Consider the following 23,120-nt stretch of genomic DNA (forward strand, 5'->3'; position numbering starts at 1 on the left):
CCTTCTCTCACTTGTCTTCCTAATGGAGTTATTGCAATTTTTAGGACTTCTGGAAAAGCTGTGGAAATCTATCCCTTTAGACACAGTCTGTCTACACAGAGCCCTGTGCTCCCTGTCTTTGCCCTGAGCTGAATATAAGAAAGGTCTGACCTGAAATCCAGGCAACTTCTTTACACCAGTGCTGTGCTGTCAGCAGGGCTTTCCAAATTAGCAGGAGTGCAGTGCCTCTGAGTCAGGGCTGGTGAGCATCCAGTAACCTGGGTCACAAGAAATGAATGCAATTCTGCCTGCAGAAGGTGCTGCAGGCAGAGCTGGAGTTGTCTGCTCTGTGCTGGATTGATAGCAAATGAAAGCTTTTGCTTGGGTGTTTTGAAGTGATGGATCTTGGGACTTGGTCGCAGGTGAGGCTCAGCCTGGAACTGGTATTTCAGACACATGGAGCTGTAATAATATCTGAGAGTGAGGTCCCTGAGTGTCAGTGTGTGCCCTAAGGGAGATAGAGCTGTGAGCAATACTGTGATTGACAGCGCAGGGACCTCACAAGCCAGGGCTTATCCCATATCAAACCAGCAAGGGAGCAGGATGGGTCAGTGGTGGTAGCCAGGTTCAGCTGAGAGCCCAGAGCACCAGACATGTCTGTTGGTGAAAGTTTAACTCGAAGCCAGAAAAGTGACTCTGAGTCAGGATTAGCAGGGTATATTGCCAAGCTTCAAGCTCAAGGTGAGAGCTTGAAAACAGCTTCAATACAAAGGAGGGGAACAATCATCTGAACTTCTAGAAGCAGGATGTGATCTCTTAGTCCTTAAACAATGTGGAGCCTGTGCTTGCATGAACCACGAATTCATCCTTATTCCTGCAAGTTCCAAATCAAACTGATACTGGCTCCAAAAGATGATGTGTGTGGCCTTTTCACTGCTGAAGCTTTAAACCTGGTGCCAGGAAGGTGCTCCAGTGAGGTTATAGGCCTTGTTTGGGCTACTCAGACAATGTCACTTAAGTCCCAAAACTCTTAGATGCCACCCAGTCCAGTGAGCTGAAGGGTGTCTCTGAGAGCCTAAGGAAGGGGCAGACAGCAGGAGACTGAGCATCACCATCCAGGATATCAGGCAGTGCTCATTCAGTGAGCATACACTGATAGTACAAAGATGGGGAAACAACTCCAAGCTTAGAGATACTACTGGGATACTATTGAGTTTTACATCTGAAAACAAAACAAAACCCCAACTGCCCACAAATTTGTGTTCCTTCTAGACATTGGCTATGAAAACATTGCCTCCTTAGCACTCAGATCTTCTTACTTCATTGCTGAATATAAGAACAGTGTGAACACAGCCCAAACTCACCAGGCAATGAAAAGTGGAAGTGCAATATCTATGGGTTTTTAATTCTGATTGTGCTGGGAATCATCTCTCTCAGGAACAATTCTTATCTACTGACTTTAGCTGGTTAAGGCCACTCAGCAATTAACCTCTCAGTCCAGCACTTAAACATCTGTATAATAACACCTCATCTGCTTTATAAAGCTGTCATGAAGCTCACTGGAGTCATTTGTATCTGTGGTATCTTTAATGAATCTTCTGATTAAAAGGTGAAGTGCAGTAGTATTAGTATCTGCTTTACTACTCAGAGTATGTTCTGAATCTTCTTATGTATGCAAGCAATTTTGGTCTGTGTGCTGAGTGTTTTTGAGTCCTCCTAACTGTAGTTAAAGTACATTCTGCACAGTTAAATAACCTTGGTTTGAAGGAGTTATTTTTTTCTTAACAATAATAAAGGTTTTTAGATAAATTTGGTAGTTTTCTGTGACCCAGAATAACAGCTGCAGATTGTAATAAACAGCTCGAAACCAGATCGCATACTAATTGGGCATCGTGACAGCTCAATTCTCAGCAGTGCAAGAATACTAGCAACTTGGGTTTTTTTCCATATATAAACTCAGAAAACATTACTCTTCTCAGCATTGGTCCCTGGCTGGCAGGTGCTTTGCTGGTATATAATGACATCTACTGGCAACCACAAGTTCGCAAAGTGTCCAGCACTTGTTTCTTTAGACAAGTTCTCTGCCAAGATCCACTGGCAGTGTGGAAAGGAAGCACGAGAGAAAATATTGTCAACTTCATGCTGCTTCTGATAGAGCTTTGGGGTGGCAAAATAGATTGCCTTGATTCTGTCATTGATAACTGTTGTTTGGATACGGGATGCTCCTGAGAGCAATATTGCAGTGGATACGTATGGATTAGCTGCCTGTTAGGTAGAAAATGGAAAAGCTTTCCTAATAGTCTGGAAGTGGATCTCATAGCCTAAAGAGTCACAGAGAGTTGAAGCATTACACTAAGCAAGTTGCTATCACCGGTCTGTCAAAGGCATCTGAAGTGTTCCCTGCTTCTCTTCCTGGTACATGTTTTCACATCTATATCTAGTTAAGTAGCCAGATTTTCCCCTTTTCACTGTTCAAAGTTGTTGCCAGGCTGAGAAAGTGCAGGTTCCTTGTCCAGGGGTTCTCTGAAGGTGCAGGTGAGCCCATGGCAGCACCATGTTCCACAATGTTCTTTTCTAGCCCAAGTACAACCCTGGACATCTTTAGTTTCCCCTTTAGGGGGTCTCATCCCTTTTCTTAAGGACTACCTAGAGATTTTATGTCTCTCAAGTCCTGTTTTCTCTGGCCCTGACAGAAAGCTAATGATTTATGTCTCAGACCCTGCCGGCTAATGAACATGCACATAGTAGCAAGTGCCAGATGAGAAAAATGTGGGGTATTTTTCATGGTAAATGTTTGTTTTCCTGGTGAAACGGTGCATGGACCGTTAGTGGTTGTTATTTCAAGAAAATCTAATACATTTGGTGGTGCGAATGTGTTTGGGGCTCTGGAGACTTGCTTTGTCTTTTGAGCTCTATATCATTCACTCCACAAGGGATCTTGGCCTTAGCTTTTCCCCTTCCCTTTACCTCAAGTAAATGTGCATGACCTCTGTAATGCACTCTGAGATGAAAAAGACCTGGGGAGCAGCATCATGTTATAAATTACTGTGTGTCATTGGACCAAAATAAGTTATAATTTTAGGAAAGATTTGACTGAGCAGTATCAAGTATGTTTGGCAGTCAACAGAGATGTATCACTGCAGGTTATAAGCAGGTGACGATAAGACTTAAGGCAAGATGCTGTCTCCAGTTCGGGCATGATGTTCAGAGAGTGATGTGGAGAGATGTTGCTCAATGCAGAGAGCAGTGAGAAGAATGATCAGCGATTTTGCAGATTTAACCAGCAGGGAAGATTGAAAGAAATGAGCTCTGCAAGGAGGGCAGAAATCATGGACTGGATGATGTGGTTAATCTTGAGGAAAAGCTTTCTACATCCATGAGGCATCAGAAGGAGGCAGCTAAGGGGAGAATGTAGAATATCAGCAGCAGCAGATGTTTAAGAGCAGATTGATACTGGAGTTTGGAGTGCTCTGACACAGAACTCCTCTGCCATCGTGTGCTTTTCTTGGAACTACTGAAATTGAGGGATGTGTGGAGACTGCATCAGGAACTTCTCAGAGCAAAGCAAAAGGAATTAATAGGTTTTTCTTGCAAGGCAAAATATCAACCAGTACGTGACAAATCATCCACAGCAACAAAACAATTTTATGTGTTATTTATAGATGTAAAGTCATAAATTAATCAGTGTCATGATACATGACTGAGTTATTTTTCTACTTCAATGAATGCTTCTCCTGTAGCACTTAGAAAGCTGTTTGTCTGGTCCTGAGCAGTGGCAGATGAGCAGGAAGCATCAGCTTGTATTTTGACACAAGGAAATTTTTGGAGCAAAGCTATTATGTTTTTTGCATTTCAAAGTGTCTGACAAATGCATCTTTAATTGAGAAACCTCTTGCCTCAACCACACAAACAAGAAAAATTGGAATTCCAGTAATTACTGGTCCTGCTTCTGAGAATACAGCCTGCTGTAGTGCAGTTTATTTCTCAGGTTATTCCTCTGTGTAGTGGTGGGATTATGGTACCAACTGATTCCAGTTATCTTTTACCTCTTGTTGATTATGTTCAATCATAATTAGGTCTTCAAACCATTTGCTGTTTCTTAATTTGAACATTTCAGAAACTGATTGAGCTCTTCTAGCTGTTGAACAAATTCTAAGCTCCCTCTTGTACTCTTCTGTGCTCTCCCTGTTGCAGAGGTAGATGTTTTCTTCAAGTAAGTCCTCCACTTGAGGCAGGCTTGATTATAGATGAACCAGCAGTTAAATAGTTGTCAAAAGTGTCTGGCCACCCCAGTCTTTCAGCAATTCCTTATGTAGTAAGCGGAGTGTTGCAGCAGGGATGCAGCTAATATGACACTGATGAACGGGATTTGGGATGCTAATGACAATTTTGAAGTCTTAATGATGTTTCCAGGTTGTTTGAACTCTACAGTGATTTCGATCAGGGTATACCTGTGTACCAAATCAGTAAACTCTGATTCATCTTCTTTCCTGCAGTGCCAAGCTTATGGATGACCATGTGTCAGATTATCTGCTACATAGCTGTAATTCCACATATTTTAGTGCAAAGGTTCTTCATACAAAGATCTCTGTTGGTATCCATGAAAAATGATGCACGTGCTCTCACCAGAAGAGCAATAACTAGGATCATATGATGAAAGGTCAGAAGGACCCTTCGGTCTCATGGTATTGTCCATGATGTTCATGATAACGTTTAATGGTTCAGAGACACCCCTTAAAGACAAAGTGAACTCTCTTGAATTTCTCATGGGGAAGTGCCTTTTGAGAGCATTTGAAATCTATACAATGAATTGAATAAAATCTTTGATATGTTTGCAATACAAAAAAGGTGGTAATTTTCATTTAAGCAGCTGGGTTTCCTTGATAGATGAGCCAAACTTCTGACTTCTGCCGACTCCTCTGTATCATTTGCACTGAACTTTTTGTTTATTACATCAGAATATGATACAGATACCAAGCAGAGAAGATTTTCTTCATTTCTTAGAATAAACTAAAATGAACTCCAAGATGAGATGAATGTCTCATTTCTTGTGGAAGCAGAAGATAATGCCAGTTTGGTGTGAAATTTGCCAGGATATTAATAGGGTTTTAGCATCATTAAGCTAATAGAACCCTGTATCTTTGAGAATGGCAGTCATTTGTGCTGCCTGTCTGGTCAGCAGCTTTTGAAGATAGAGCTGGGTGACTTATATCCACTGCAGCTCTGCCTCGCAGTTAATTTACAGATCCTCTCTGCCTTTTAATGAAGCCTTTGTCTTTGCCATTCTGAAAAATAAGACAAACCCCAAACTTATAATATTTGTCAAATAAATGTTTATTTTTCATGGCTGCTGGAGACAAAGTTGTGCAATCTTTCATTTCTGCCTCTTTAAGCTCCTGAATAGAAAAACCTAGAAAAGGAAGATATTGCATCCTTCCAGACAATGCAGTCCCTTGGAAGTGTTCTCAGACACTTGAGCCTGAAGATCACATTCAAGTGGAGACATCTCTTTTGTCCTCCTCTCTTTTTCTCGTCAAACTGCAAACAGTTTAGTGTGTAACCATGAATCAGCAGTAGGTCACTTACTCGTGGTCTTCTGGTTCATTCTTTGTGAATGTCAGGTTTCCAAGTTAAAAGCAGGCCAAAGAGCCAGGAGCAGAAATGAATAAACTGCTTAAACAGTGACGTAGGACAGAAGCAATCTGGAGTTAGTTTCTATCTGTCTTTGTCCTAGACCCTGTGACCTTCCATATGTCTTCTGCTCAGTTACACCTCTGACTCACCAACCTCATGAGATGAAAGCAATATTACAGTTGCTATAACTTCCTTCTTCTTTCACAGGGATGCTGTGATGTTAATTAACAAAGGACAGAGGGGTGTGTTAATGATGAAGGGGTAACACTGCATGGTTCCATTTTGCTCTGTTTCCATTTCATCTTACCCATTTCATTCTGTTTCTCTTCATCTCTTTCTGTTTTGTCTCCTACCATTGGTATAGATCCCCCAGTTTACACAGTTGTCAATATGCTGAGTGATTCATGGTGTTCTGCTTGGCAGGTTTCTGAAGGTCTCCCAAAGACTCCTTTATTGATATTTTGTGTCAGGGTTAAAAGTATTGTATTTAATTTTAGAATTAGAAAAAGTGGTACTTTTGTGATAGATGTAGACCAGTTTGGAAGACAAAATAAATGTATAAAATTGAGCTTAGAATGATCTATCTTCTGTCTGCTGCATATGCCGAAGGAAAAGTCCAGTGATTTACTTGAATTTGACAGACTAATGGGAATTTAACCATGTGTTTTGGACTGATTTTCCCCCATTATTTGCTTGTTTAGTTTGCTCTCATTTCCATTAACGTGGGCCACAACCCATAGTTTGAAATGAAATATCTGATTATAGGCCACAGCTGTTCTCTAGTTGGAAGAAACATTTGTAAACTTGGCAGCTACTTGAGGAGCTGCAAGTGGAGGAGAGAAAAGCACTTAAACTTCAGTGGATTGTTTAAACATCAGTGAGGGATTATTCCTTTGTGCGCTTCTCTCTAGGATCAGGTCACACTGACATCTTCTATCTCTATCTTTTTGCATACCTGCCTATCCATTCCTTCTCTATTTTACGTCTCTTTCTTCTCAGAGAAATTCATCTATGAGGCTGGATATGGCTAAATCCCTGTATTAGTTGCTCCCACTCTGAGGAAGCACACCATCTAGCAGAACACTGTACCCAAGCAAGGTGAATTGTTGGATTGTATGCAACAAATTAAGCTATATGTGCATATGGTGAGCATGTAAATGAAGGTGTGTTTAAAAACAAGCCAACCTTTATGGCCACGGAGGGATCACTAACCTAGAGCAGGTATGATGTGGTAAAATTCATGTGTTGCTGGTATACGAGGAAGACATCCCTGTTCAAATGTAGGAATGGATAACTCTGCCAATGCAAACCAATAAAGGAACCTATGTGGGTGTTTCCATACTTCCCCATCTCATCTCTCCGTTTTTAATAGGTGATATACTTGAAACCAAGGGGAGTATCTTCATTCTTTGTCACCCCAGAATCCTGTCTGCAGCAACTGAGCTGCCTGTGCTCTGAATTTTCTCATAATGTGGCGTTTCCTTTTGTCCATTGGGTCTGGACAAACCATGTACCTATGTAAACCCTGCTTTAAGACCCCCAAGGAAGAAGTGCTTGGGCCTTGCTTTGTATCTGTTGTGTGGCTCTGAATGCTTCCTTTAGAAAGCTAATTCAAAACTCTATCATTTTTACTGAATTCTTCTTTAAGTTTTTTTTTGTTTTCATATGGCTCAGAAAGCCTTTTGCTTGCAGAATTTATATCAACTCTTTGAGGAGTGAAAGAGGGAGTTTTCAGAGTGATTTGTCTGGTGCTACATTCTCAGTATTCAGTTTTTTGGCATCTTCCTAAGCCAAGCCGCCATATTTGTTAGTGCACTTTCTCACAGATACTGCTACCTACACATGTGAGTTTTTCTCCACAAAACCATTGACCAAGGAATCAGTAGGTCACCCATCTAAAATGCAAAACTACTCCAGAAAATGTGAGCTAACTCCAAGGTATGCTGCCTTGGAAGCTATACTCTTTTCCGTTCCTTACCAGTAGTCTCTTCTGGTTTTGCTGCTTCTTCCCATTTCCCTGGTCCTTCTCATCTTCCTGTTCTGGTCTAGGTGTTTCTCCAGAAATGGACAACTTTTGAAGTTCAGACATCCATAAAGTAGACAAGTGGCAGTAGAAATGCATGGCATAAACAGGTAGGTTTACCTGTCAGCACCAGATTCCCATAGGGTTGAAGCTGGGAGTGCAGCCAGCCTGGTGGGATATCAGATTATTTTTATCCCTCTCAGTAGCACAACCAGGTTTGGCCTTGATGCAAGGAATGTGATGGGTTTATCTTTCCCCATGGCTGCCAAAGCCTACCTGCTTTCCTAGCATGGTGCCTGGATCGTCCAGCGCAGAACATTTTCACACTGTGTCTTCTTGGCAGCTATTTCATTGGCCTGGGCTTTCTGCTATTGCTTTATTATATTTACACATTGCTTGCAATTATACACTGAGCTTTGGAACATAGTGACTCTCACTTAATATTTATTCATGCAATGTCCAGCAGAGTGACCCAATCAGGGAACAAATGGGACATTGGTGTAATTCGAGTGAATAATGGTAGAATAACTACTGAAAAGTGAAAAGTGGCATTTGTAGAAATATATAGTTACCTGTGCACTATATGACCTCTGTATGCCAACAGTCTGTGTCAGTATATGGCTTTTTTGCTTGCAATACCTCCCTGCCCTCTCTTGCTCAGGAGCATCTGCTTCCATATGACTACACTCCACAGCTATATTGCAAGATTGTTGGTTGCTTTAGACCAGATGGCAGTTTGACAGGTATTTTGGCAATGGTGAATTAATCTCCAGCTAACTTTGGTAAAAATGTTTGATTAAAGGCAGCTGGTTGTGCAGCACAGAGGATGAAACTAAACATAAGTGGCTGGCTTTCCAGTGGATAAGGAAAAGACAAGCTGCTCATGAGCCTGCAAAGGAAAAGCACTTGGGAAAATCTGTTGCCTGCCTTTTGAGCCCGATTGCTGAAGCTGTAATCTTCCCAACAAGAACTTTTTATAAGAGCAAGTAGTGACAAGACAAGGGGTAACGGCTTTAACTGAAAAAAGGTAGGTTTAGATTAGATATAAGGAAGAAATTCTTTACTGTGAGGGTGCTGAGGCGCTGGCACAGGTTGCCCAAAGAAGCTGTGGCTGCCCCATTGCTGGCACTGTTCAAGGCCAGGCTGGACAGCACTTGGAGCAAGCTGCTGTAGTGGAAGGTGTCCCTGCCCATGTCAGGGGGCTGGAACTGGATGAGCTTTAAGGTCCGTTCCAACCAAAACCGTTCATGATTCTTTGGTAACTCCTCTTGAACAATGTTATTTCAGGCCCCAGTGATTTATTCTTCAGCCACTTTTGTCATTTTCTAACTGCAGCTTTTGCTTGCAACTGTTTCCCGGATATATGCACCAGCAGACCCCTCGATCCACAAGTGTTGGAAGAAGAGAGGCAAGCTCTTCTGCTAACCCAAGTGACCTAACTGGCAGGGCTATGGGAAGGGAACAGGTACCTTTTGGCTATGCCAGCACTTCCCTAGGCCTTAGCAACACACTGAGTACAAAGCTTGGGATTTTACCTGATTAAAATATCTGGTGGACAAGTGAAAAGAAAATGTGATTTTTCTGCAAATGCAGTTCATGAAGTTGGTTAGTGAAAAAGAAGAAGATATTTGTTTAGTAATGTGGATTGCTCTGCCAGCATGACTCCATTTCAGTTAGCTGCATTGTCAGTGGGGCTGTGGCAGCTGCCTGTGAATTAAGGGTGCAAGCTCTTGGTTGCTTTCCCATCCCTGCCTGTCACAGATACTTTGGCGCTCTGCAAGCACAGAAGCACTGGTGCTTTTCTGCTTCCTGCTCTCTTCCACTGCTCGCTCCTGTAGGTTACTCAGTTTACTTTGTGTGTTCTAACATAGGCAACACAATCTCTTTTCATGCATTTATTAAGTTTCAAACATCTGCTGAACCAATCCTTAGCCTGACAGGTCTTATCTGCTTAGTGAGGGATAGAAAACAGCTGTCTGGGTATAATGGGGATTCAGCAGAAGGGACAGAAGTAGCAGCCCTTTCCACTCTGTAGCCTGATGGAGTTCAATGGTGTTTCCCCATAGGACATTAATCCTGTCTCTATGGTCTAGGTTGCTTCTGTGCAGTTTTCTCCTTGGGGAGGAACAGGTAAAGCTGATGTATACTCAAAGATTTCCCCTGCAAGCTGGCAAAACTCTCTAGCTTCATTTCCAGTAAAGGGTCAGCTCCGTGCCTTGCAGGCTGATGTGTGGCAAGTGATGCTTCAGTTTATGCAACAAGAGAGAAGTGGCAATAGATACAAGTAAAGAAAAAGCCTTTATTGAGCTCTTTGGAGTGCTCACTGGATCATATATTCCCTGAGCATGGTGAATCCCTGAAGCTTTTCTTCCATGCTTGGTGATCCTGTTCCAAGTGTGGCAGTTAAGACTGACTAGCTGTCTGTGGCATGTATGGTCGCCAAAAGGGAGAGTCAAAGTGCCTTCCTTCAAATACCCAGGTAGCCTCTTGGTTGCGAGGGCCAACAGATCTGCTCTGGGCTCCCCATCTTTGTAAGTAGCTGCTTGAGATCTGTTAAAAGTCAAAAGGACAAAATTGCACTGCTTTAGTCAATAAATAATGAATACAACAGAAAAACATTTTTCTCTTCCTGGAGTGCTATTGCCTTAGGAGGTAAGTAACATCTGGGAAGAAGAGTAACCTTATTTTGAGAGATTTTCTACTCCAAATTGGATAAACCCTGCACAACTTGGACTGACTTCAGTGTTGATGGAGTTTTGAGAGGGAGGTTGGACTAGAAACAATATGAGGTCCTATGAACACTGTGCATCAAACTTACTGACTGCTATGTTTAATTTGTGCAGCTGTGCCAAGGAGTTGGCACTTCATGGAGAATAAAAGGAAAAAGTTAACCAAATTCCTTTACTTTGCATGGAAAAGACACAATTTTTAGTTCTACCTATGCTGCCCACTTTGCCATGGAACAGCACTTCCTTCAAGATGTATCAGCTTCTTAGAGCAAATGATTTCCTTAAAACTGGCATTTGCTTTTTGATGGGCTTTCTACCCCACTAAGAAGCCATTCAAATGCAGCAGATCTGACCTTCATGAAGGTGTAGTTAGCAAGAAACTTAGTTGTAAAAGTATCCAGTGACTTTAATTTGCGTATACAGCACAGATACTTGTATCTTTTATTAAAATATAAATATACCAAATATACCTGTAAATAAATAAGGCCAGATTTTTTTTCACTCTGACATTGGAACCTTGCCCTAGGAATCCATCCATCAAAATCTGCTGGACTACTTATGTGGGAAAAATATGTCACAAATAAGACTGAATGTGGCAGAATTTGGCCTGAATTTATCAGCTCACGTTACATGAGGTAGACTGTAGTATGTAGGTAGTCATCCATAAGTATATACAGACAACTATAATTAACCTGCATAAGTAAATACAGGTATGCATCAACTGTAATGCTCTTTCAAAAGGTTTCTTCTATGTTACTGAGTTTTTACAAAAGTAGATGGGGAAACACCTCTCAGCCACTTCAGTCTGCTTTGTGGCATGCCATTTGCCAGCAGTGCTAGTGGCTTTGAATCCCACAAATGGATTTCTGCTCTTTCAGGTAGAAGAGGCACTGACTGGTAACAGTCCTTTACAGGACTCATGGCAACATCTCATGTAAAATACAGCCCTATTGATAAGGTCTGGGTTGAGTGGATTCGAAGGTTATATTTTGGTGTCATTTCAGCAGGTAAAGGGGAAAGAATTCCCACATTTGGGTTTTTCAGGAAATTCCCATGCCATTGGACATTTGCTGTGTCAGTATGTTGGCTGTGCCAAATTTCGAGTCCTCATTCTTTGTAATGACGCAGCAAGAGAGTTTCTCAGTGAAAAGTTTCTATGCTTCAAATGATTTAACAAGGATAGGTCTCAAATCCTGCTTTTGGTAAAAGACTGGTTCTGGATGATGTTTACAAAAAGGTGGGGAGGAGGGATGAGCCAGAGGAAGACACTGGAGCTGAGAATTGAAAGTGAAGCTGTTTGAGTATGAGCAAGTTACAGGTGATCGAGAGCAGCGTTGTTACAGCAAGGAGGAGAAGTTGGCCTCAACTCTCAACAGAGCTATCCTATAACTGTGCTATCCAAAATACACAAACATACCAGAGAATGGTGTGGCATTTCATATGAGATTATTTCCATTGGTGGTGTAGGGTGAAGAAGGGTCCCCTGGCTTTCCTGGACTGAAAGGGGATAAAGGAGAAAAAGTAAGTCCAACTCTTTATTCTCATTATACCATGAAAAGCTTGAGTTTATAAAGCTACTGTGAAAGGCTTATGGAAATGGGCCCTTTTCTAAGTCTTTTGTTTTACCTCTGTGTTTTCTTGTTTTGTGTTAACAAGGTCAGGAACTTTGTCTAAACCTTGTAAAATTCTAAAAGAGAAGAGTGGAACAGAACAGAAGCTCAGTGCTAATGCCTCCACATACAGAAACATCAATGTTTCTTCAGTGAAATAAATAACTTTTGGATTGAGATAGCCTTAGCAGATACTGTGTCATCATCTTATTTGGGGTGGGGGAGGAGGAAAAACAAGTTTTCCTGCACTGAGCTTGCTCTGTCAAATAGTGTGTAAGGTCAGCAACAGCCCCTACAGAGACTATAAATAAATGTTTGCATTGAAATGATTTTCCTCATTCCTTATTCATGTGTTGATGTGTTACTCATGTCCTTGCACTTGTAATGGGTGTTAATATTGTGCTGATGGTGATTCTGTTGTTATTACAGGGGTTCCTGGGCCCACCTGGCCTCCCTGGGAAGGATGGAGCAAAAGGAGAAGCTGTAAGCCTTTTTGTTCCTCCCCATGTAATCCCTGCCTTTCAGTGCGAGGCAGGAGTGGAAATCAATCTGTATTGAGTGAAACATGTCTTGGGGATTTGTATGGTCATTTTAGGAGCAGCAGAAACAAATGGCAGGAGGTTAATAGCCCCAGCACTCTCCCTCACACGTTTGCAGGAGTCTTATGGATTAGCCATCCTGATTTGCTCCCAGAGCAGCTCTGTTACCATTCATTAAAATGGAAAAGGGGGCAGTCTTGGCAGCCTGTGGCTTGGGGCTCACTGCTGCTGCCGTGCTAGTTAATAGCTCCAACTCCAGAGCATGGCCATTTGTTTTAAGTCTGGCAAAGAGTCATTGGCTGGTGGAGATGGCAGGGCTGCAGGGGACCATCTTGTACTTCCACAGTGGACAGGGGTAAGAAAAATAGGTGTCTTGGTCACAGAAGCAAGCACCCGAACTCCTCATGTGCACTGCTAAAAGCTAATAGCAAAGGAAGAGGTGCAGTGTTAGCTTAAAGAAGGAGGTAATGTACCAAATACTGCCTTTAAGAGAACTACAGATGAAATGTAAAAACACAAACACATTTTCCAGTATTTAAATATCATATTCCAGCATCTAAATCACATATTCAAGTATGTCAAGCAGATACAAGTGTACTTCAGAGCTTTCCCTCTTTTTCCTGCTTGATCACCATCCCTTTGAATTCTCTTCATCCCAGTGGTGGACTTTTATCATTTCATTCACTGTCCATTTGTGGCAATCATTTGGTGGTAACTGGAGGAACTTGAGGAATTGACCCTTTGGAAGGGCAGGCACACACTAAAACAGTGATACACAGCAGAAAAGCTCTTTTTTTTGTTGTCTGCATCCTGCTACTGCTTTTTTGCCACACTTGTTGATAAAGTGTGGTTGTTTTCCATTATAGGTTTCAGAACCTACACAACTTCACCACATCACATGTGGCATGGTGTGGGCTTGGACAATAGCATTCCTGGACTTGTAGATTTTCTCATAGGATGCATTTTTTACACTGTAAAGTCACCATTCCAAACCAAATCAATGATGTTATCTCCAAGGAATCTATGTTTGTAGACTGTATTTGGTACAAGCTGTTCACAGCTTAGGGAACTAATTTCTTGCTACTTAGGTGATTGTGTTTGAAGAGCGGATGAATAGCTCATTCAGTTTGCAGTTTGACTCTTTCTGCTTTGATATGTGTGAAGAAAGCGCACTGCAGACTTTCAGATCTCTGGATAATGATGCTCAGGACTGTAGTTATTAGATAAAGCTTTCATTTCTGAGGCTGGATGTAATGATTATTTTGAGGCATCCTAGCTTTTATGTATAAAAGGTTAGCATTTACCACAAGTATTGCTGTTTGTTATTTGCAGGGTGAACCAGGACAACCAGGAGCATTTGGACTGCCAGGGCCAGCAGGTCCAAAAGTAAGCTTTCCATTTCTTCTTGATATGGGCAGGCATTGTTTTGTTTTTTTTTCACTGACTTTTTATATGTGTGGATTGCTTTTTGTTAATGAGTTTCTCCATTCACTAGTGTGAATATCAAAAGTCAAACTGCTCAGCTTCTTCAGGGGTCTGCTAAGGTATGAGCAATTAGGCAAGGTATATAAAAAGAAGAAATACCTTTTGTTCAATCAACAGCCCAACTGGAGAAGGTAAAGAGAATGTGTTTTGGGGCACGTGAGCCTTGCTTCATGTCTCAAGTAAGCACTCCCAGCTCTCACAAAGATGCAGGTGAGAATTATCCCTACTCTATGACTGGGGGAAAACAAATTATCACAGTGAGATCCTAGTCTGGATGTTTGTGCCTATTTTGGGGGCTTCACTTCTGCACCAGTAGATAGTAGGACTTGTGTCAATGCTCAAGATCACCAGGTTTGCTTCAAATAAGGTGCTTCTGAATGGAGATCTGGTGAGACTTCAATGGGTGCCAGAAATGTGCCTAAATTTGAAGCCCTTCTCATGATTAATTCTTTAATCTCCTTTCAAAGCCTTAGCTCTCCTTTCCTTGTTCCTTGGTTACTGAGGGGTAACTACCCCTCATTTAGTTTCAGTCTTGTTACAGCATAAAAAGAAGATGGTGCACTACATTAACAAGTGTTTTCACGGCAAGGTCAGGTCAGCCTATGACTCAGTCTGACAACAGATTGATTGCCCAAGTTTATTTCGCCCATTTTTCTGCTGTACAAATGCTGACCTTTAAGAAACGCTTCTTTCTGGAGGAGCCATATCTGGTCATTCAAACCTTTCACTGAGATTGCCTTTGTCCTTACATAGGAATTAAGTACCTGAACACCTTTCCAGATACATTCCTGATAGTCAATTTCCTCTGTTTGAGAGTACTCAATGAAGAAGTTCATTTATACAGGTCCTTCTAGGTTCCTCAGCTGTGGAGAGGCTTTTGCGTGTATCAGAACTGTGTGCCTGTGGATTAGTGACAATACTTGGTAGCCATCCCACAGCTCTCTGCGAGACCCATACTGCCTTCATCAACATGAAGGGGTTGGTTGTGGAAGCTGCATGGCAGCATGTTCAGCAGCAGATAAATGAGAGCTGTGAAGCAGGGATGAGCTGAGCTGAGTGGAGACACTGTGGATACCGTTTTGCCCATCAGTGGGATTTGGGAGTGGATGAAATGAATGGAATTCATCACCCACAAGTGCCTGTCACCTGCATCTCTCCTGTCATGTAAATAAGTACATATTTTCTCTCTTTCCTGCATGTTTTCTGTAGTGGAATTACAAACCTGTAAGCTATAAGATGCTCCTTGAGGTATGAAGTTCCTCACCCTTGTTTTGCAGAACTTTCACAAGCCAGGCTGAACTGAGACATCTATATCTACCTCCAGAAGGGCTTGATCCTGCACAATGCTCTATATTTTCCGATAGGATCATCAGGCGCATACAGTCCAGACAAGTAGTGAGGTGATACTGAATAGATCAGCACTATGGGTTGGGCAGGATAGGTGCTGGCATGGCTGGACCTGTAGACATCTGACTATACAGTACCGAGTGCTCCCAGTGAGGAAATGAGCTTGGTCAACCCCAGCCTCTCAACTACAAAATGATTTTGTGCTTTCACAGTGACTTTTATTTCCCTCAATGGGTGCACTACTTATATGCAGTGTCCTTGAGCTGGATTCTGGCCTGAGCTATTTTAAGAAGCCATCCTGACTTTGTTGATGGGGCTTTAAAATATAAAATATGAATCCAGACACCTTTACTCTTCAGTGTAAACCTCAAATACCTTGGGGTGTGGAATGAGGTGTGGAGATGGGCAGTCAGAGGTTACCTCTCCAATTATTGTTGTAATGATTGGGGTTTTTTTGCCAGATGACTTTTTTATAATCAACGTCAATACAATGTCTCTGGACTGTACCCCAGGCTCCATGCAGCACTACCTTGCAGTTTCTCTGGTTGGAGAATGCACATCTTTATGTGCATTGAGCCAGGCAAGCACAGTACACATTCAGTATTTGTGTGTGCGCCCCATAAAACTCAGCCCCCTGCTCATCTGCTTGACTCAGGGAATTCCAGTCTTTTCCTAAATAGGAATTGCAGCACTTTCTTTTAAGGAGGTGCCTTACAGCTTGTACAGATCTCATTGATTGTGTGAAGCTTCCAGTAGGACAGGTAAGGGTAGAGCAGGCTTCTGGTAATAGGACTTCAATCCACAGGGGTACCCTAATGGATGATAAGCCCATTAGGGTACATGTTGAGGCCCTCAGTGACATGGTTTAGTGGTGGTAATGGTTGGACTTGATGATCTTAAGGTCTCTTCCAACCTAGTTGGTGCTGTGATTCTATGTGTGGGTTACAGGAGTGAAATGGCCTTGGTATGTCATCTCTGGTTCTACCGCTTTTGCTGCTGAGTGAAGTCTCCAGGGGAGATTGTTCCTAGTTCAGTGTTTCATCATAAAAAATACTGGTTTTTGGGGTTGTTTTGTGTGTTTGTTGTTTTATTTTCTTTTCCATTTGGTGGGTAAACTTCATTGCTTACCAAGAAGAATGTATGATCTTGCTGGCTACAAAGGTGGAAGTAAAGAGCTCCCAATAGCCTTGTGCTAGTTAGTGTGGGAGTTTCTGGTTATAGAAGATTACACTGTGGACTGAGATAGAAAGAAATATCCACTGGTCAGTGAAGAATGCTCCCACATAAATATGCAGGACCTGGCAAGTTAATTTAATTGGAGTAAGTGGATCCAGATTTAAAAGGCCATAGCTCAGGTCCCTCATCATATTACAGTAGTGAAACAAAGCTTGGATTTTTGAGACCAAGCCTTTTAGCCTGTGAAATCCTACAGCAAATATTTAGTTTTTCCCTTCTTCCCCCCTCCCCCCCCATATTTTTAGTAAACAGTTAATGAGATTTTCTGTGGCTGCCAATGCTGTGGCACGGACAGAGCTGTAACATCCCCATCTGAACTGGCAGTTATCTGCACTTGATAGCAAAAACAGAGAAAGAGGGGGAAAAGCATCAAGGCTTTGAATTCTGAAGTATTAGGTAAGAGTTTCATTTTGACAAATACCCTTCTTGTTTGCTTCAGCTGTTGAGTATCTCGCACTTCTCTGGTTTACCAGACATGATCTCAGCAAAGGCCTTGAGTGGGATCAGCAAGTCCTCTCATCCAGACAAACCCAGTTTCTCTGTAACTTTTGCTGAGTGTTATAGCCATGATTTATGTAATGGTACTGAGTTGGATTTTGATGATTTGGACAGCTTGAAGAAGGCCTTTATTTCTTTACAGGTTTTACCTTCTTTGATAACAGTATTTTTCTGCGGGCTAAAGGGAGAGCATGCCTGTTGCCGTTAGAGGTCTTCCACCACTTCCTGACCTTGCAGGTGCTCAGGTGCCTGATGTTGTAAAGATCCCCAGAACCGTTTTGCCTGTGCTTAAACCCAGCTCTTGTTAACTGGTTTGTGGATTGTGAATCCCCCTTAAACACTAAGTTTACCATGTGGTTTGCTTAACAAAGGTTCAGCCACTTCACAGCTGAGCTGATGAACTCACAGGCTTCAGGGGGCAGGTTCATCTGCTTTAACAAGTCAAGTCCTTCCTGGCCAAGGGAGGGGGACTGTTTTGGCAATGGGCAATGTATTCCTTAAAACAGTGGTGGAACACTTGCCAAGCACAGACCAGCCAATGTCTGTTCTTAACTACTGCTCCAAATGAGATTATCATTTGGGCTAAGGTGAGTGTAAACAGGGATGTGACGTGACCAGTGTCCTGGGCACTTGCTTTAGGAAAAAAAGCCTCAGTTCTGCTAATAATTCATTGCAAACATATCTTGGGGGTTCTTTTTGTTTGATTGTAGGTTGTTTGGGTTTTTTTGTCTGCTTTTTTGTCTTTTTTTTTTTTTAAGAAGAATAGATCTATTAATATGAAACGCAGAAGTGATTTAAAAATAAAGTCTTGATCTGTTTTGAAGCTTTATCCCCTACAAACACCCAGTACAGAAGTTAACCGGGTGAGAAGGGAAGTGAAATAAGTAAGAAAAGAATCAGTCATACAGGTGATAGGTGATGCCAAACCTGTTCTTGCTGGCAAACTCTGTTCTGTCAGGTCCAGTTGATCTCTATAGGATGGTTTTGAAGGCTGAGCCTGCTCAGCTGAGGATCCAGACCATTTTCAGGCACTGTAAGACACATAAAAGCACACAATGAGAGCTTTCTCCATCTCTCCAGGGAAAGTCAGTGTGCAGCCAGCTGAAGCGCTACTGAAATGTACCTGATCCTCTTTCATTTCTCCCACTTATTCTGAAAATAAACATCAGAGAACATAGTTCAGATCTCTTTCTTTTCATTTATTCTTCAAAATAAACAATATTTTGAAGTCTGTGATTCATTTATGCTTGGATATGGCCTTTGCTGCAGTGTTTGCTGCAACGCGTGCCTGTACTTTGTTCCAACATCAGTGTTCATGAGCCAAAATAGAGCTCAATCACCCCACATGCAATGGACAGGCAATGACTGACATGGCCAAAGCCTTTGAAATTACCTGTAGAGGAGCTTGCATGGGGAAGTTTGCCTTTTGCAGAAGGATAAAACTTGCTAATGTCTGAGCACTGGGGACAGAAGATGACATTGGAGTATCACTTTGGGTAAGTAGCTGGAAAGTCAGACCCTGCTCTCTGTGTTGGTGCTGAGACAATGGAGAATCCTCAACAGCCCCTTGTGAGCCCAGAAATGCAACTTCCATTTCTGAATAACTGGTTTTATTTTTATGTGAAACAGTTTCTGGTGTTTTACTGTATCTCAATTCCTTGCCAGGGATCCGAGGGAAAGCAGGGTCCTCCAGGAATTAAAGGCTATGTGGGTGCACCGGTAAGTCATGGCTTCTGGTCTGTTTTTAATGCTCTGCAGACTTTCTCTTCTTTTTCAGTGTGTTCTTTCCAGCTGTGTTTTTCTTTAGTATTATTAAACAATACAATTGATGTCTGACCACTTACCTGTACTATGTCCAATAGAGACATTTTATTGTCTTCATTTTCTCCTGATTCTTTTTTTTTTAAATAACAGACCTGTAGACAGCAGAGAGATGTCAGTAGAAATGATTTGATTACTGAGATAACAGCCAGTGGTTTTGTGATGCTTCCACTGTGTTGATGCACCATTTATATGCTGCTTGAAAACGTCATCAAAATGCTAAAAAAAATCCCAAACCCTATCTCTCAGCAAGCTTCCAATCATATTTCAAAACTGACAGGGAATAGCCTTTAGGCTCAGAGACAAACCTGCCTCAAATGAACAGTCAGCAAGACCAAAATAAATCAAGTTCTATCAAGTTAACATCTCTGTGTTGTGGTCTCACCTTGGCAATTATGGAGGCAGCCTTTAAGGTGGTGCTGTAGAGGCTGATTGCATTTTCTGAGATTTAAGGACCTGACTGGGTCAGGGCAACCCAAGGTATGTATATGGGCTGGAGGACGCAGAGATTGAGAGCAGCCATGAGGAGAAGGACTTGGGGGTGTTGGTTGATGAGAAGCTCAACATGATCTGTCAGTGTGCACCTGCAGCCCAGAAACCAACCATTCCGGACTGTATCCCAGCAGTGTGAGCAGCAGATCGAGGGAGGGGATCTTGTCCCTTTACGGCACTCTTGTGAGACCACCACCTTCAGTCCTGATCCAGCTCTGGGGCAACAACATATGAAGGATACGGGCCTGTTAAAGCAGGTCTGGAGGAGGCCACACAGATGCTGAGAGGGCTGGAGCAGCTCTGCTCTGGAGCCAGGCTGATTGAGCTGGGCTGGTTCAGCCTGAGAAAGAGAAGGCTCCTTAAGGGGAGACCTTAGAGCAGCTCCCAGCGCCTGAAGGGACTACAAGAACGCTAGAAAATAACCTTTTACAAGGGCATGTGTTGACAGGACAAGGGATAATGGCTTTAAACTGACAGAGGGTAGATTTTAGATTAGATACTAAGGATAAATTCTTCACTATGATGGTGGCGAAATACTGGAACAGGTTGCCCAGAGAGGTGGCAGAAGCTTCATCCCTGGCAGCGTTCATAGGCCAAGTTGAACAGAGCTTGAAACAACCTGATCTAGTTGAAGATCTCCCTGCTTAATGCAGGGGATTGGAGTAGATGACCTGTAAAAGTCCCTTACAACCCAGACTATTCTGTGATACACATCAGTGCCTGTAGTGGCATACCAGATGGGCTCATGCACTGTACCAGCCAACGGCTTGCTTTACAATTCATTACAAAGGAGTCAAATGTATTTAAAAGAGCTTGAGCCCTTTTGTATTTTCCCATGTCTTTTTGCATGCTGTTTCCCTGTATGGTCTAAGGCTGAATTTGTATTAGGTTTGAACATGCTGAAATGAATATGGGGGTGGCATTATCTGCCAATGCAATAGGTCTCTTTCAGTATTAATGAGATACATAGACAGAGTTATGGTAACATTTCCTTCCTGCTCCTTGGGTCACCTGTTTGTGTGAGAAGCAAAGCATGCATGTGGTACACCATTACTTAAGGGTCCTATTCATTTCTACCATACGACTGACATTTGGCTTGAGCTGCTGGCAAGGAACAAGACAATCATCATCTACTCTGTCTACACACGGGCCCCATAGTTATTAATGTATTAAAGGATTCATATTTTTCAACCTCCTCCCTTTTACTCTTAGGAAATGGTGGGGTAATTTCTTTGCAGTGTGGGAAACTGCAGGCTCAGTTTGGGGTGTTAGAGATGGACAGGGCTGTACAAAGTTTGCTCACAGACAACCATGGCCTGAGAGCTGAATGTTTTATTTATGTAAATCATCCTAGGGGGCAAATAAACCTAGACATGTGGCTCTCATTACCTTGGAGATAAACCTCTTCTATAGCATAAAATAAATGTAAGATTAAATACAAATGTATTATTACAATCAGAATGATTTTAAGATTTCGCAGTTTTAGAGAGGCCACTACTGACTGAGCATATTTGTCTGCCTGTAGCTATTAGTTTGTCATTCAGTTGCTACAATAAAGGTAAAATTAAGGGTGTTTGCTGTGCCAAGGGAAGGTGAAATGTGTTCCTGCCCACTGAGTCCCTTGCCTGTGCTAGTATCGCTATCTTTTATCAAACTAAGCCCCATGTATCAAACTAAGGCCCTGATGTACCTGGGAGGAGATGACTTTTGCAGTCCAGATGAACACTGGTATTGGATTCACAGTGCAAACATGTGCTTGGGCCTCCAGGACAGGGATTATCTAGCATTTGCCAGGTTCCTGCTGCATCAAAAACCACCCGGAATGGGCATTCTTGCTTGTTCAGACAACAGGTTTTCCCATTAGCATTGTCCTCTACCAAAGTCCTCGTTGTTTACGAGCAACATGAAAAATGCAGAGCACTGATTGTGTTCCAGACCATCTGCAGCTGTGGTGTGCTCCCTGTCCCTCCACACTGTGTTGGCAGGAGGGTCCTGTGTCTGCAGGCAATATAATATTACAGAACGTTCCTGGGCCCGCAGGTCATCCCTGCTCTAAGTCTGCTTAGACCATGCCTGGGGCCAACTTTGAGGACTGGCAGCCTGGGAAATGCTCCTGAGGTTCACTTCAATAGATTGTGCAGACATGAACAGCGATTTGGTGACTGATTAGAGGAGATAACTATGCCTCTACTTGGATTGACCTTTATAATCTCGTTTTCCTTTTATTTCTTAGGGTCTACAAGGAGAAAGAGGAGAAAAGGGAGCACGAGGAGACAAGGTATTCCTGATGCATGCTAGGAGAAACCAGGCTGCTTTGGGTCTTGGCCCATTTGGTGGGGTGAGCTGCCAGTCCTGCAGCTTTGGAGGGTGATGAATGATGAAGTTTACTCTCTGCACTGCACCTCTGGCTGCTGTATGAGAATGACTTCCCATGGGGGTGCAGGAGGGCTTTATGGATAGAGCACACATTTAGGGACTTCTTGTCAGTGTACAGCCAGGGATGGAGGAGAGAGACAAGGAGTGAAGGTATGCCACTGGGGGAATATAGTGTGGTGTCCACATTGTGTATACCACCTAAAAGTTGTGCATGACCACTGACTGCTTATGACCATGACTGCATCCAGCACATCCTCATATCACTGCAGATGCTCCAATTATCCTTCCCGTGTTTCTGTCTTTTACCATCACAATAAGCTTAGTAGCAGTAAGTACGAGGTAGTTCTCATGTTAAAGGCTTCATCCAGCTGGAGCTGCTTCCCAGTTTTCTGCTCTTTTCTGTCTGGGAATAGCTGTTTTACAGAATGCAGGGAGAGATTTGAGCCACATCCATGGTTCAAGAGACCTAGAGCCTGTTATACCTGGAATAAGCATTTAAAAGAAGAGCTGGGCAAGCACAAAGTCTTTATTGTTTCAGTTGGATCACTGTGTTCAGAGAGACCTCAGGTGCTGCAGACCTGCCAGGCAGTGCTTAATGCTCCCAGCAATGCCATCAAAAATGTGTTTTGCTGTACCTCTGTCCAGCAAGCAGCTGGAGGTGGGGGATGACCAAACTCTGTTGGACCCATCTTGCCTCTTTACTCATGCAGGCAAAACAGGCCTGTTTCTTGCCAACACTGAGTGTCTTCCAGTCCTGAGCAATGTCTTGTCTCGCTTATGTCTTAAGCTGGTTCTGAGTCAGGAATATCCCAGTGCTGGTCTGGTAGCTTTGCCTGTGTTCAAGCTGTCTTTATGTCTGGCTATATGTGTCTGTGCAGAAGAGTTATTAGCTTGTTAGCCTGGCCTTATTCCCATTTCTCACTATTTTGGAGAAGAAACCCAGAGATTTACACCAAACTTTTGCCTACTGGGAAAAATGATCAATAGACCCTTAGGGTGAGATACTGTGTTTTGCTTTAGCATGTGCCAAGATGTCAGTTCCCTGTGTCCATTTTGCCATTTAAGATGATGTAGCCATGATCATGCTTTGCATTCTCAGTCCTCTCTGCTGCAGCTAGAGCAAAAGGCTGGATCGCACTTTATCTTCCTCATGCTTTTGCCTTGGCCCTTTGCAGGCCTGGCTCAGTATGTTGTGTCTAGCCACTTCTTTTCTGGAGGTGAGGTTGTCTAATCTGCTGGAATATTTGGCTCCCGGAAGAAAATCCGTCTTTCTGACATCACTGTGATGGGAGAGGAAGCTTGAACTGTGTGTGGGCAAGCAGCTGACTAAGCTAGAGGAAAATTAAAGTGG

General features: G+C 42.6%; 1 protein-coding gene across 6 annotated transcripts in view; it reads left to right on the forward strand.

Annotated features, from left to right (window-relative positions):
- Positions 1-23,120, forward strand: part of COL22A1 (collagen type XXII alpha 1 chain) — a 223,280-nt gene that overhangs the window by 105,920 nt on the left and 94,240 nt on the right. For 5 of the 6 annotated variants that reach the window (XM_062626970.1, XM_062626972.1, XM_062626969.1 and 2 more), the window contains 5 exons: positions 11,833-11,886; positions 12,405-12,458; positions 13,847-13,900; positions 18,746-18,799; positions 21,627-21,671. The exons of the other annotated variant lie outside the window; for it this stretch is intronic. In XM_062626970.1, the coding sequence (XP_062482954.1) occupies positions 11,833-11,886; positions 12,405-12,458; positions 13,847-13,900; positions 18,746-18,799; positions 21,627-21,671 (261 nt within the window). The remainder of the gene's footprint in view (positions 1-11,832; positions 11,887-12,404; positions 12,459-13,846; positions 13,901-18,745; positions 18,800-21,626; positions 21,672-23,120) is intronic. 6 annotated transcript variants of the gene reach the window in all.

Source organism: Pezoporus occidentalis, unplaced genomic scaffold (genome assembly GCF_034315485.1).
Source record: "Pezoporus occidentalis ecotype Australia unplaced genomic scaffold, CSIRO_AGI_Poc_V1 ctg3, whole genome shotgun sequence".
NCBI lineage: Eukaryota > Metazoa > Chordata > Aves > Psittaciformes > Psittacidae > Pezoporus > Pezoporus occidentalis.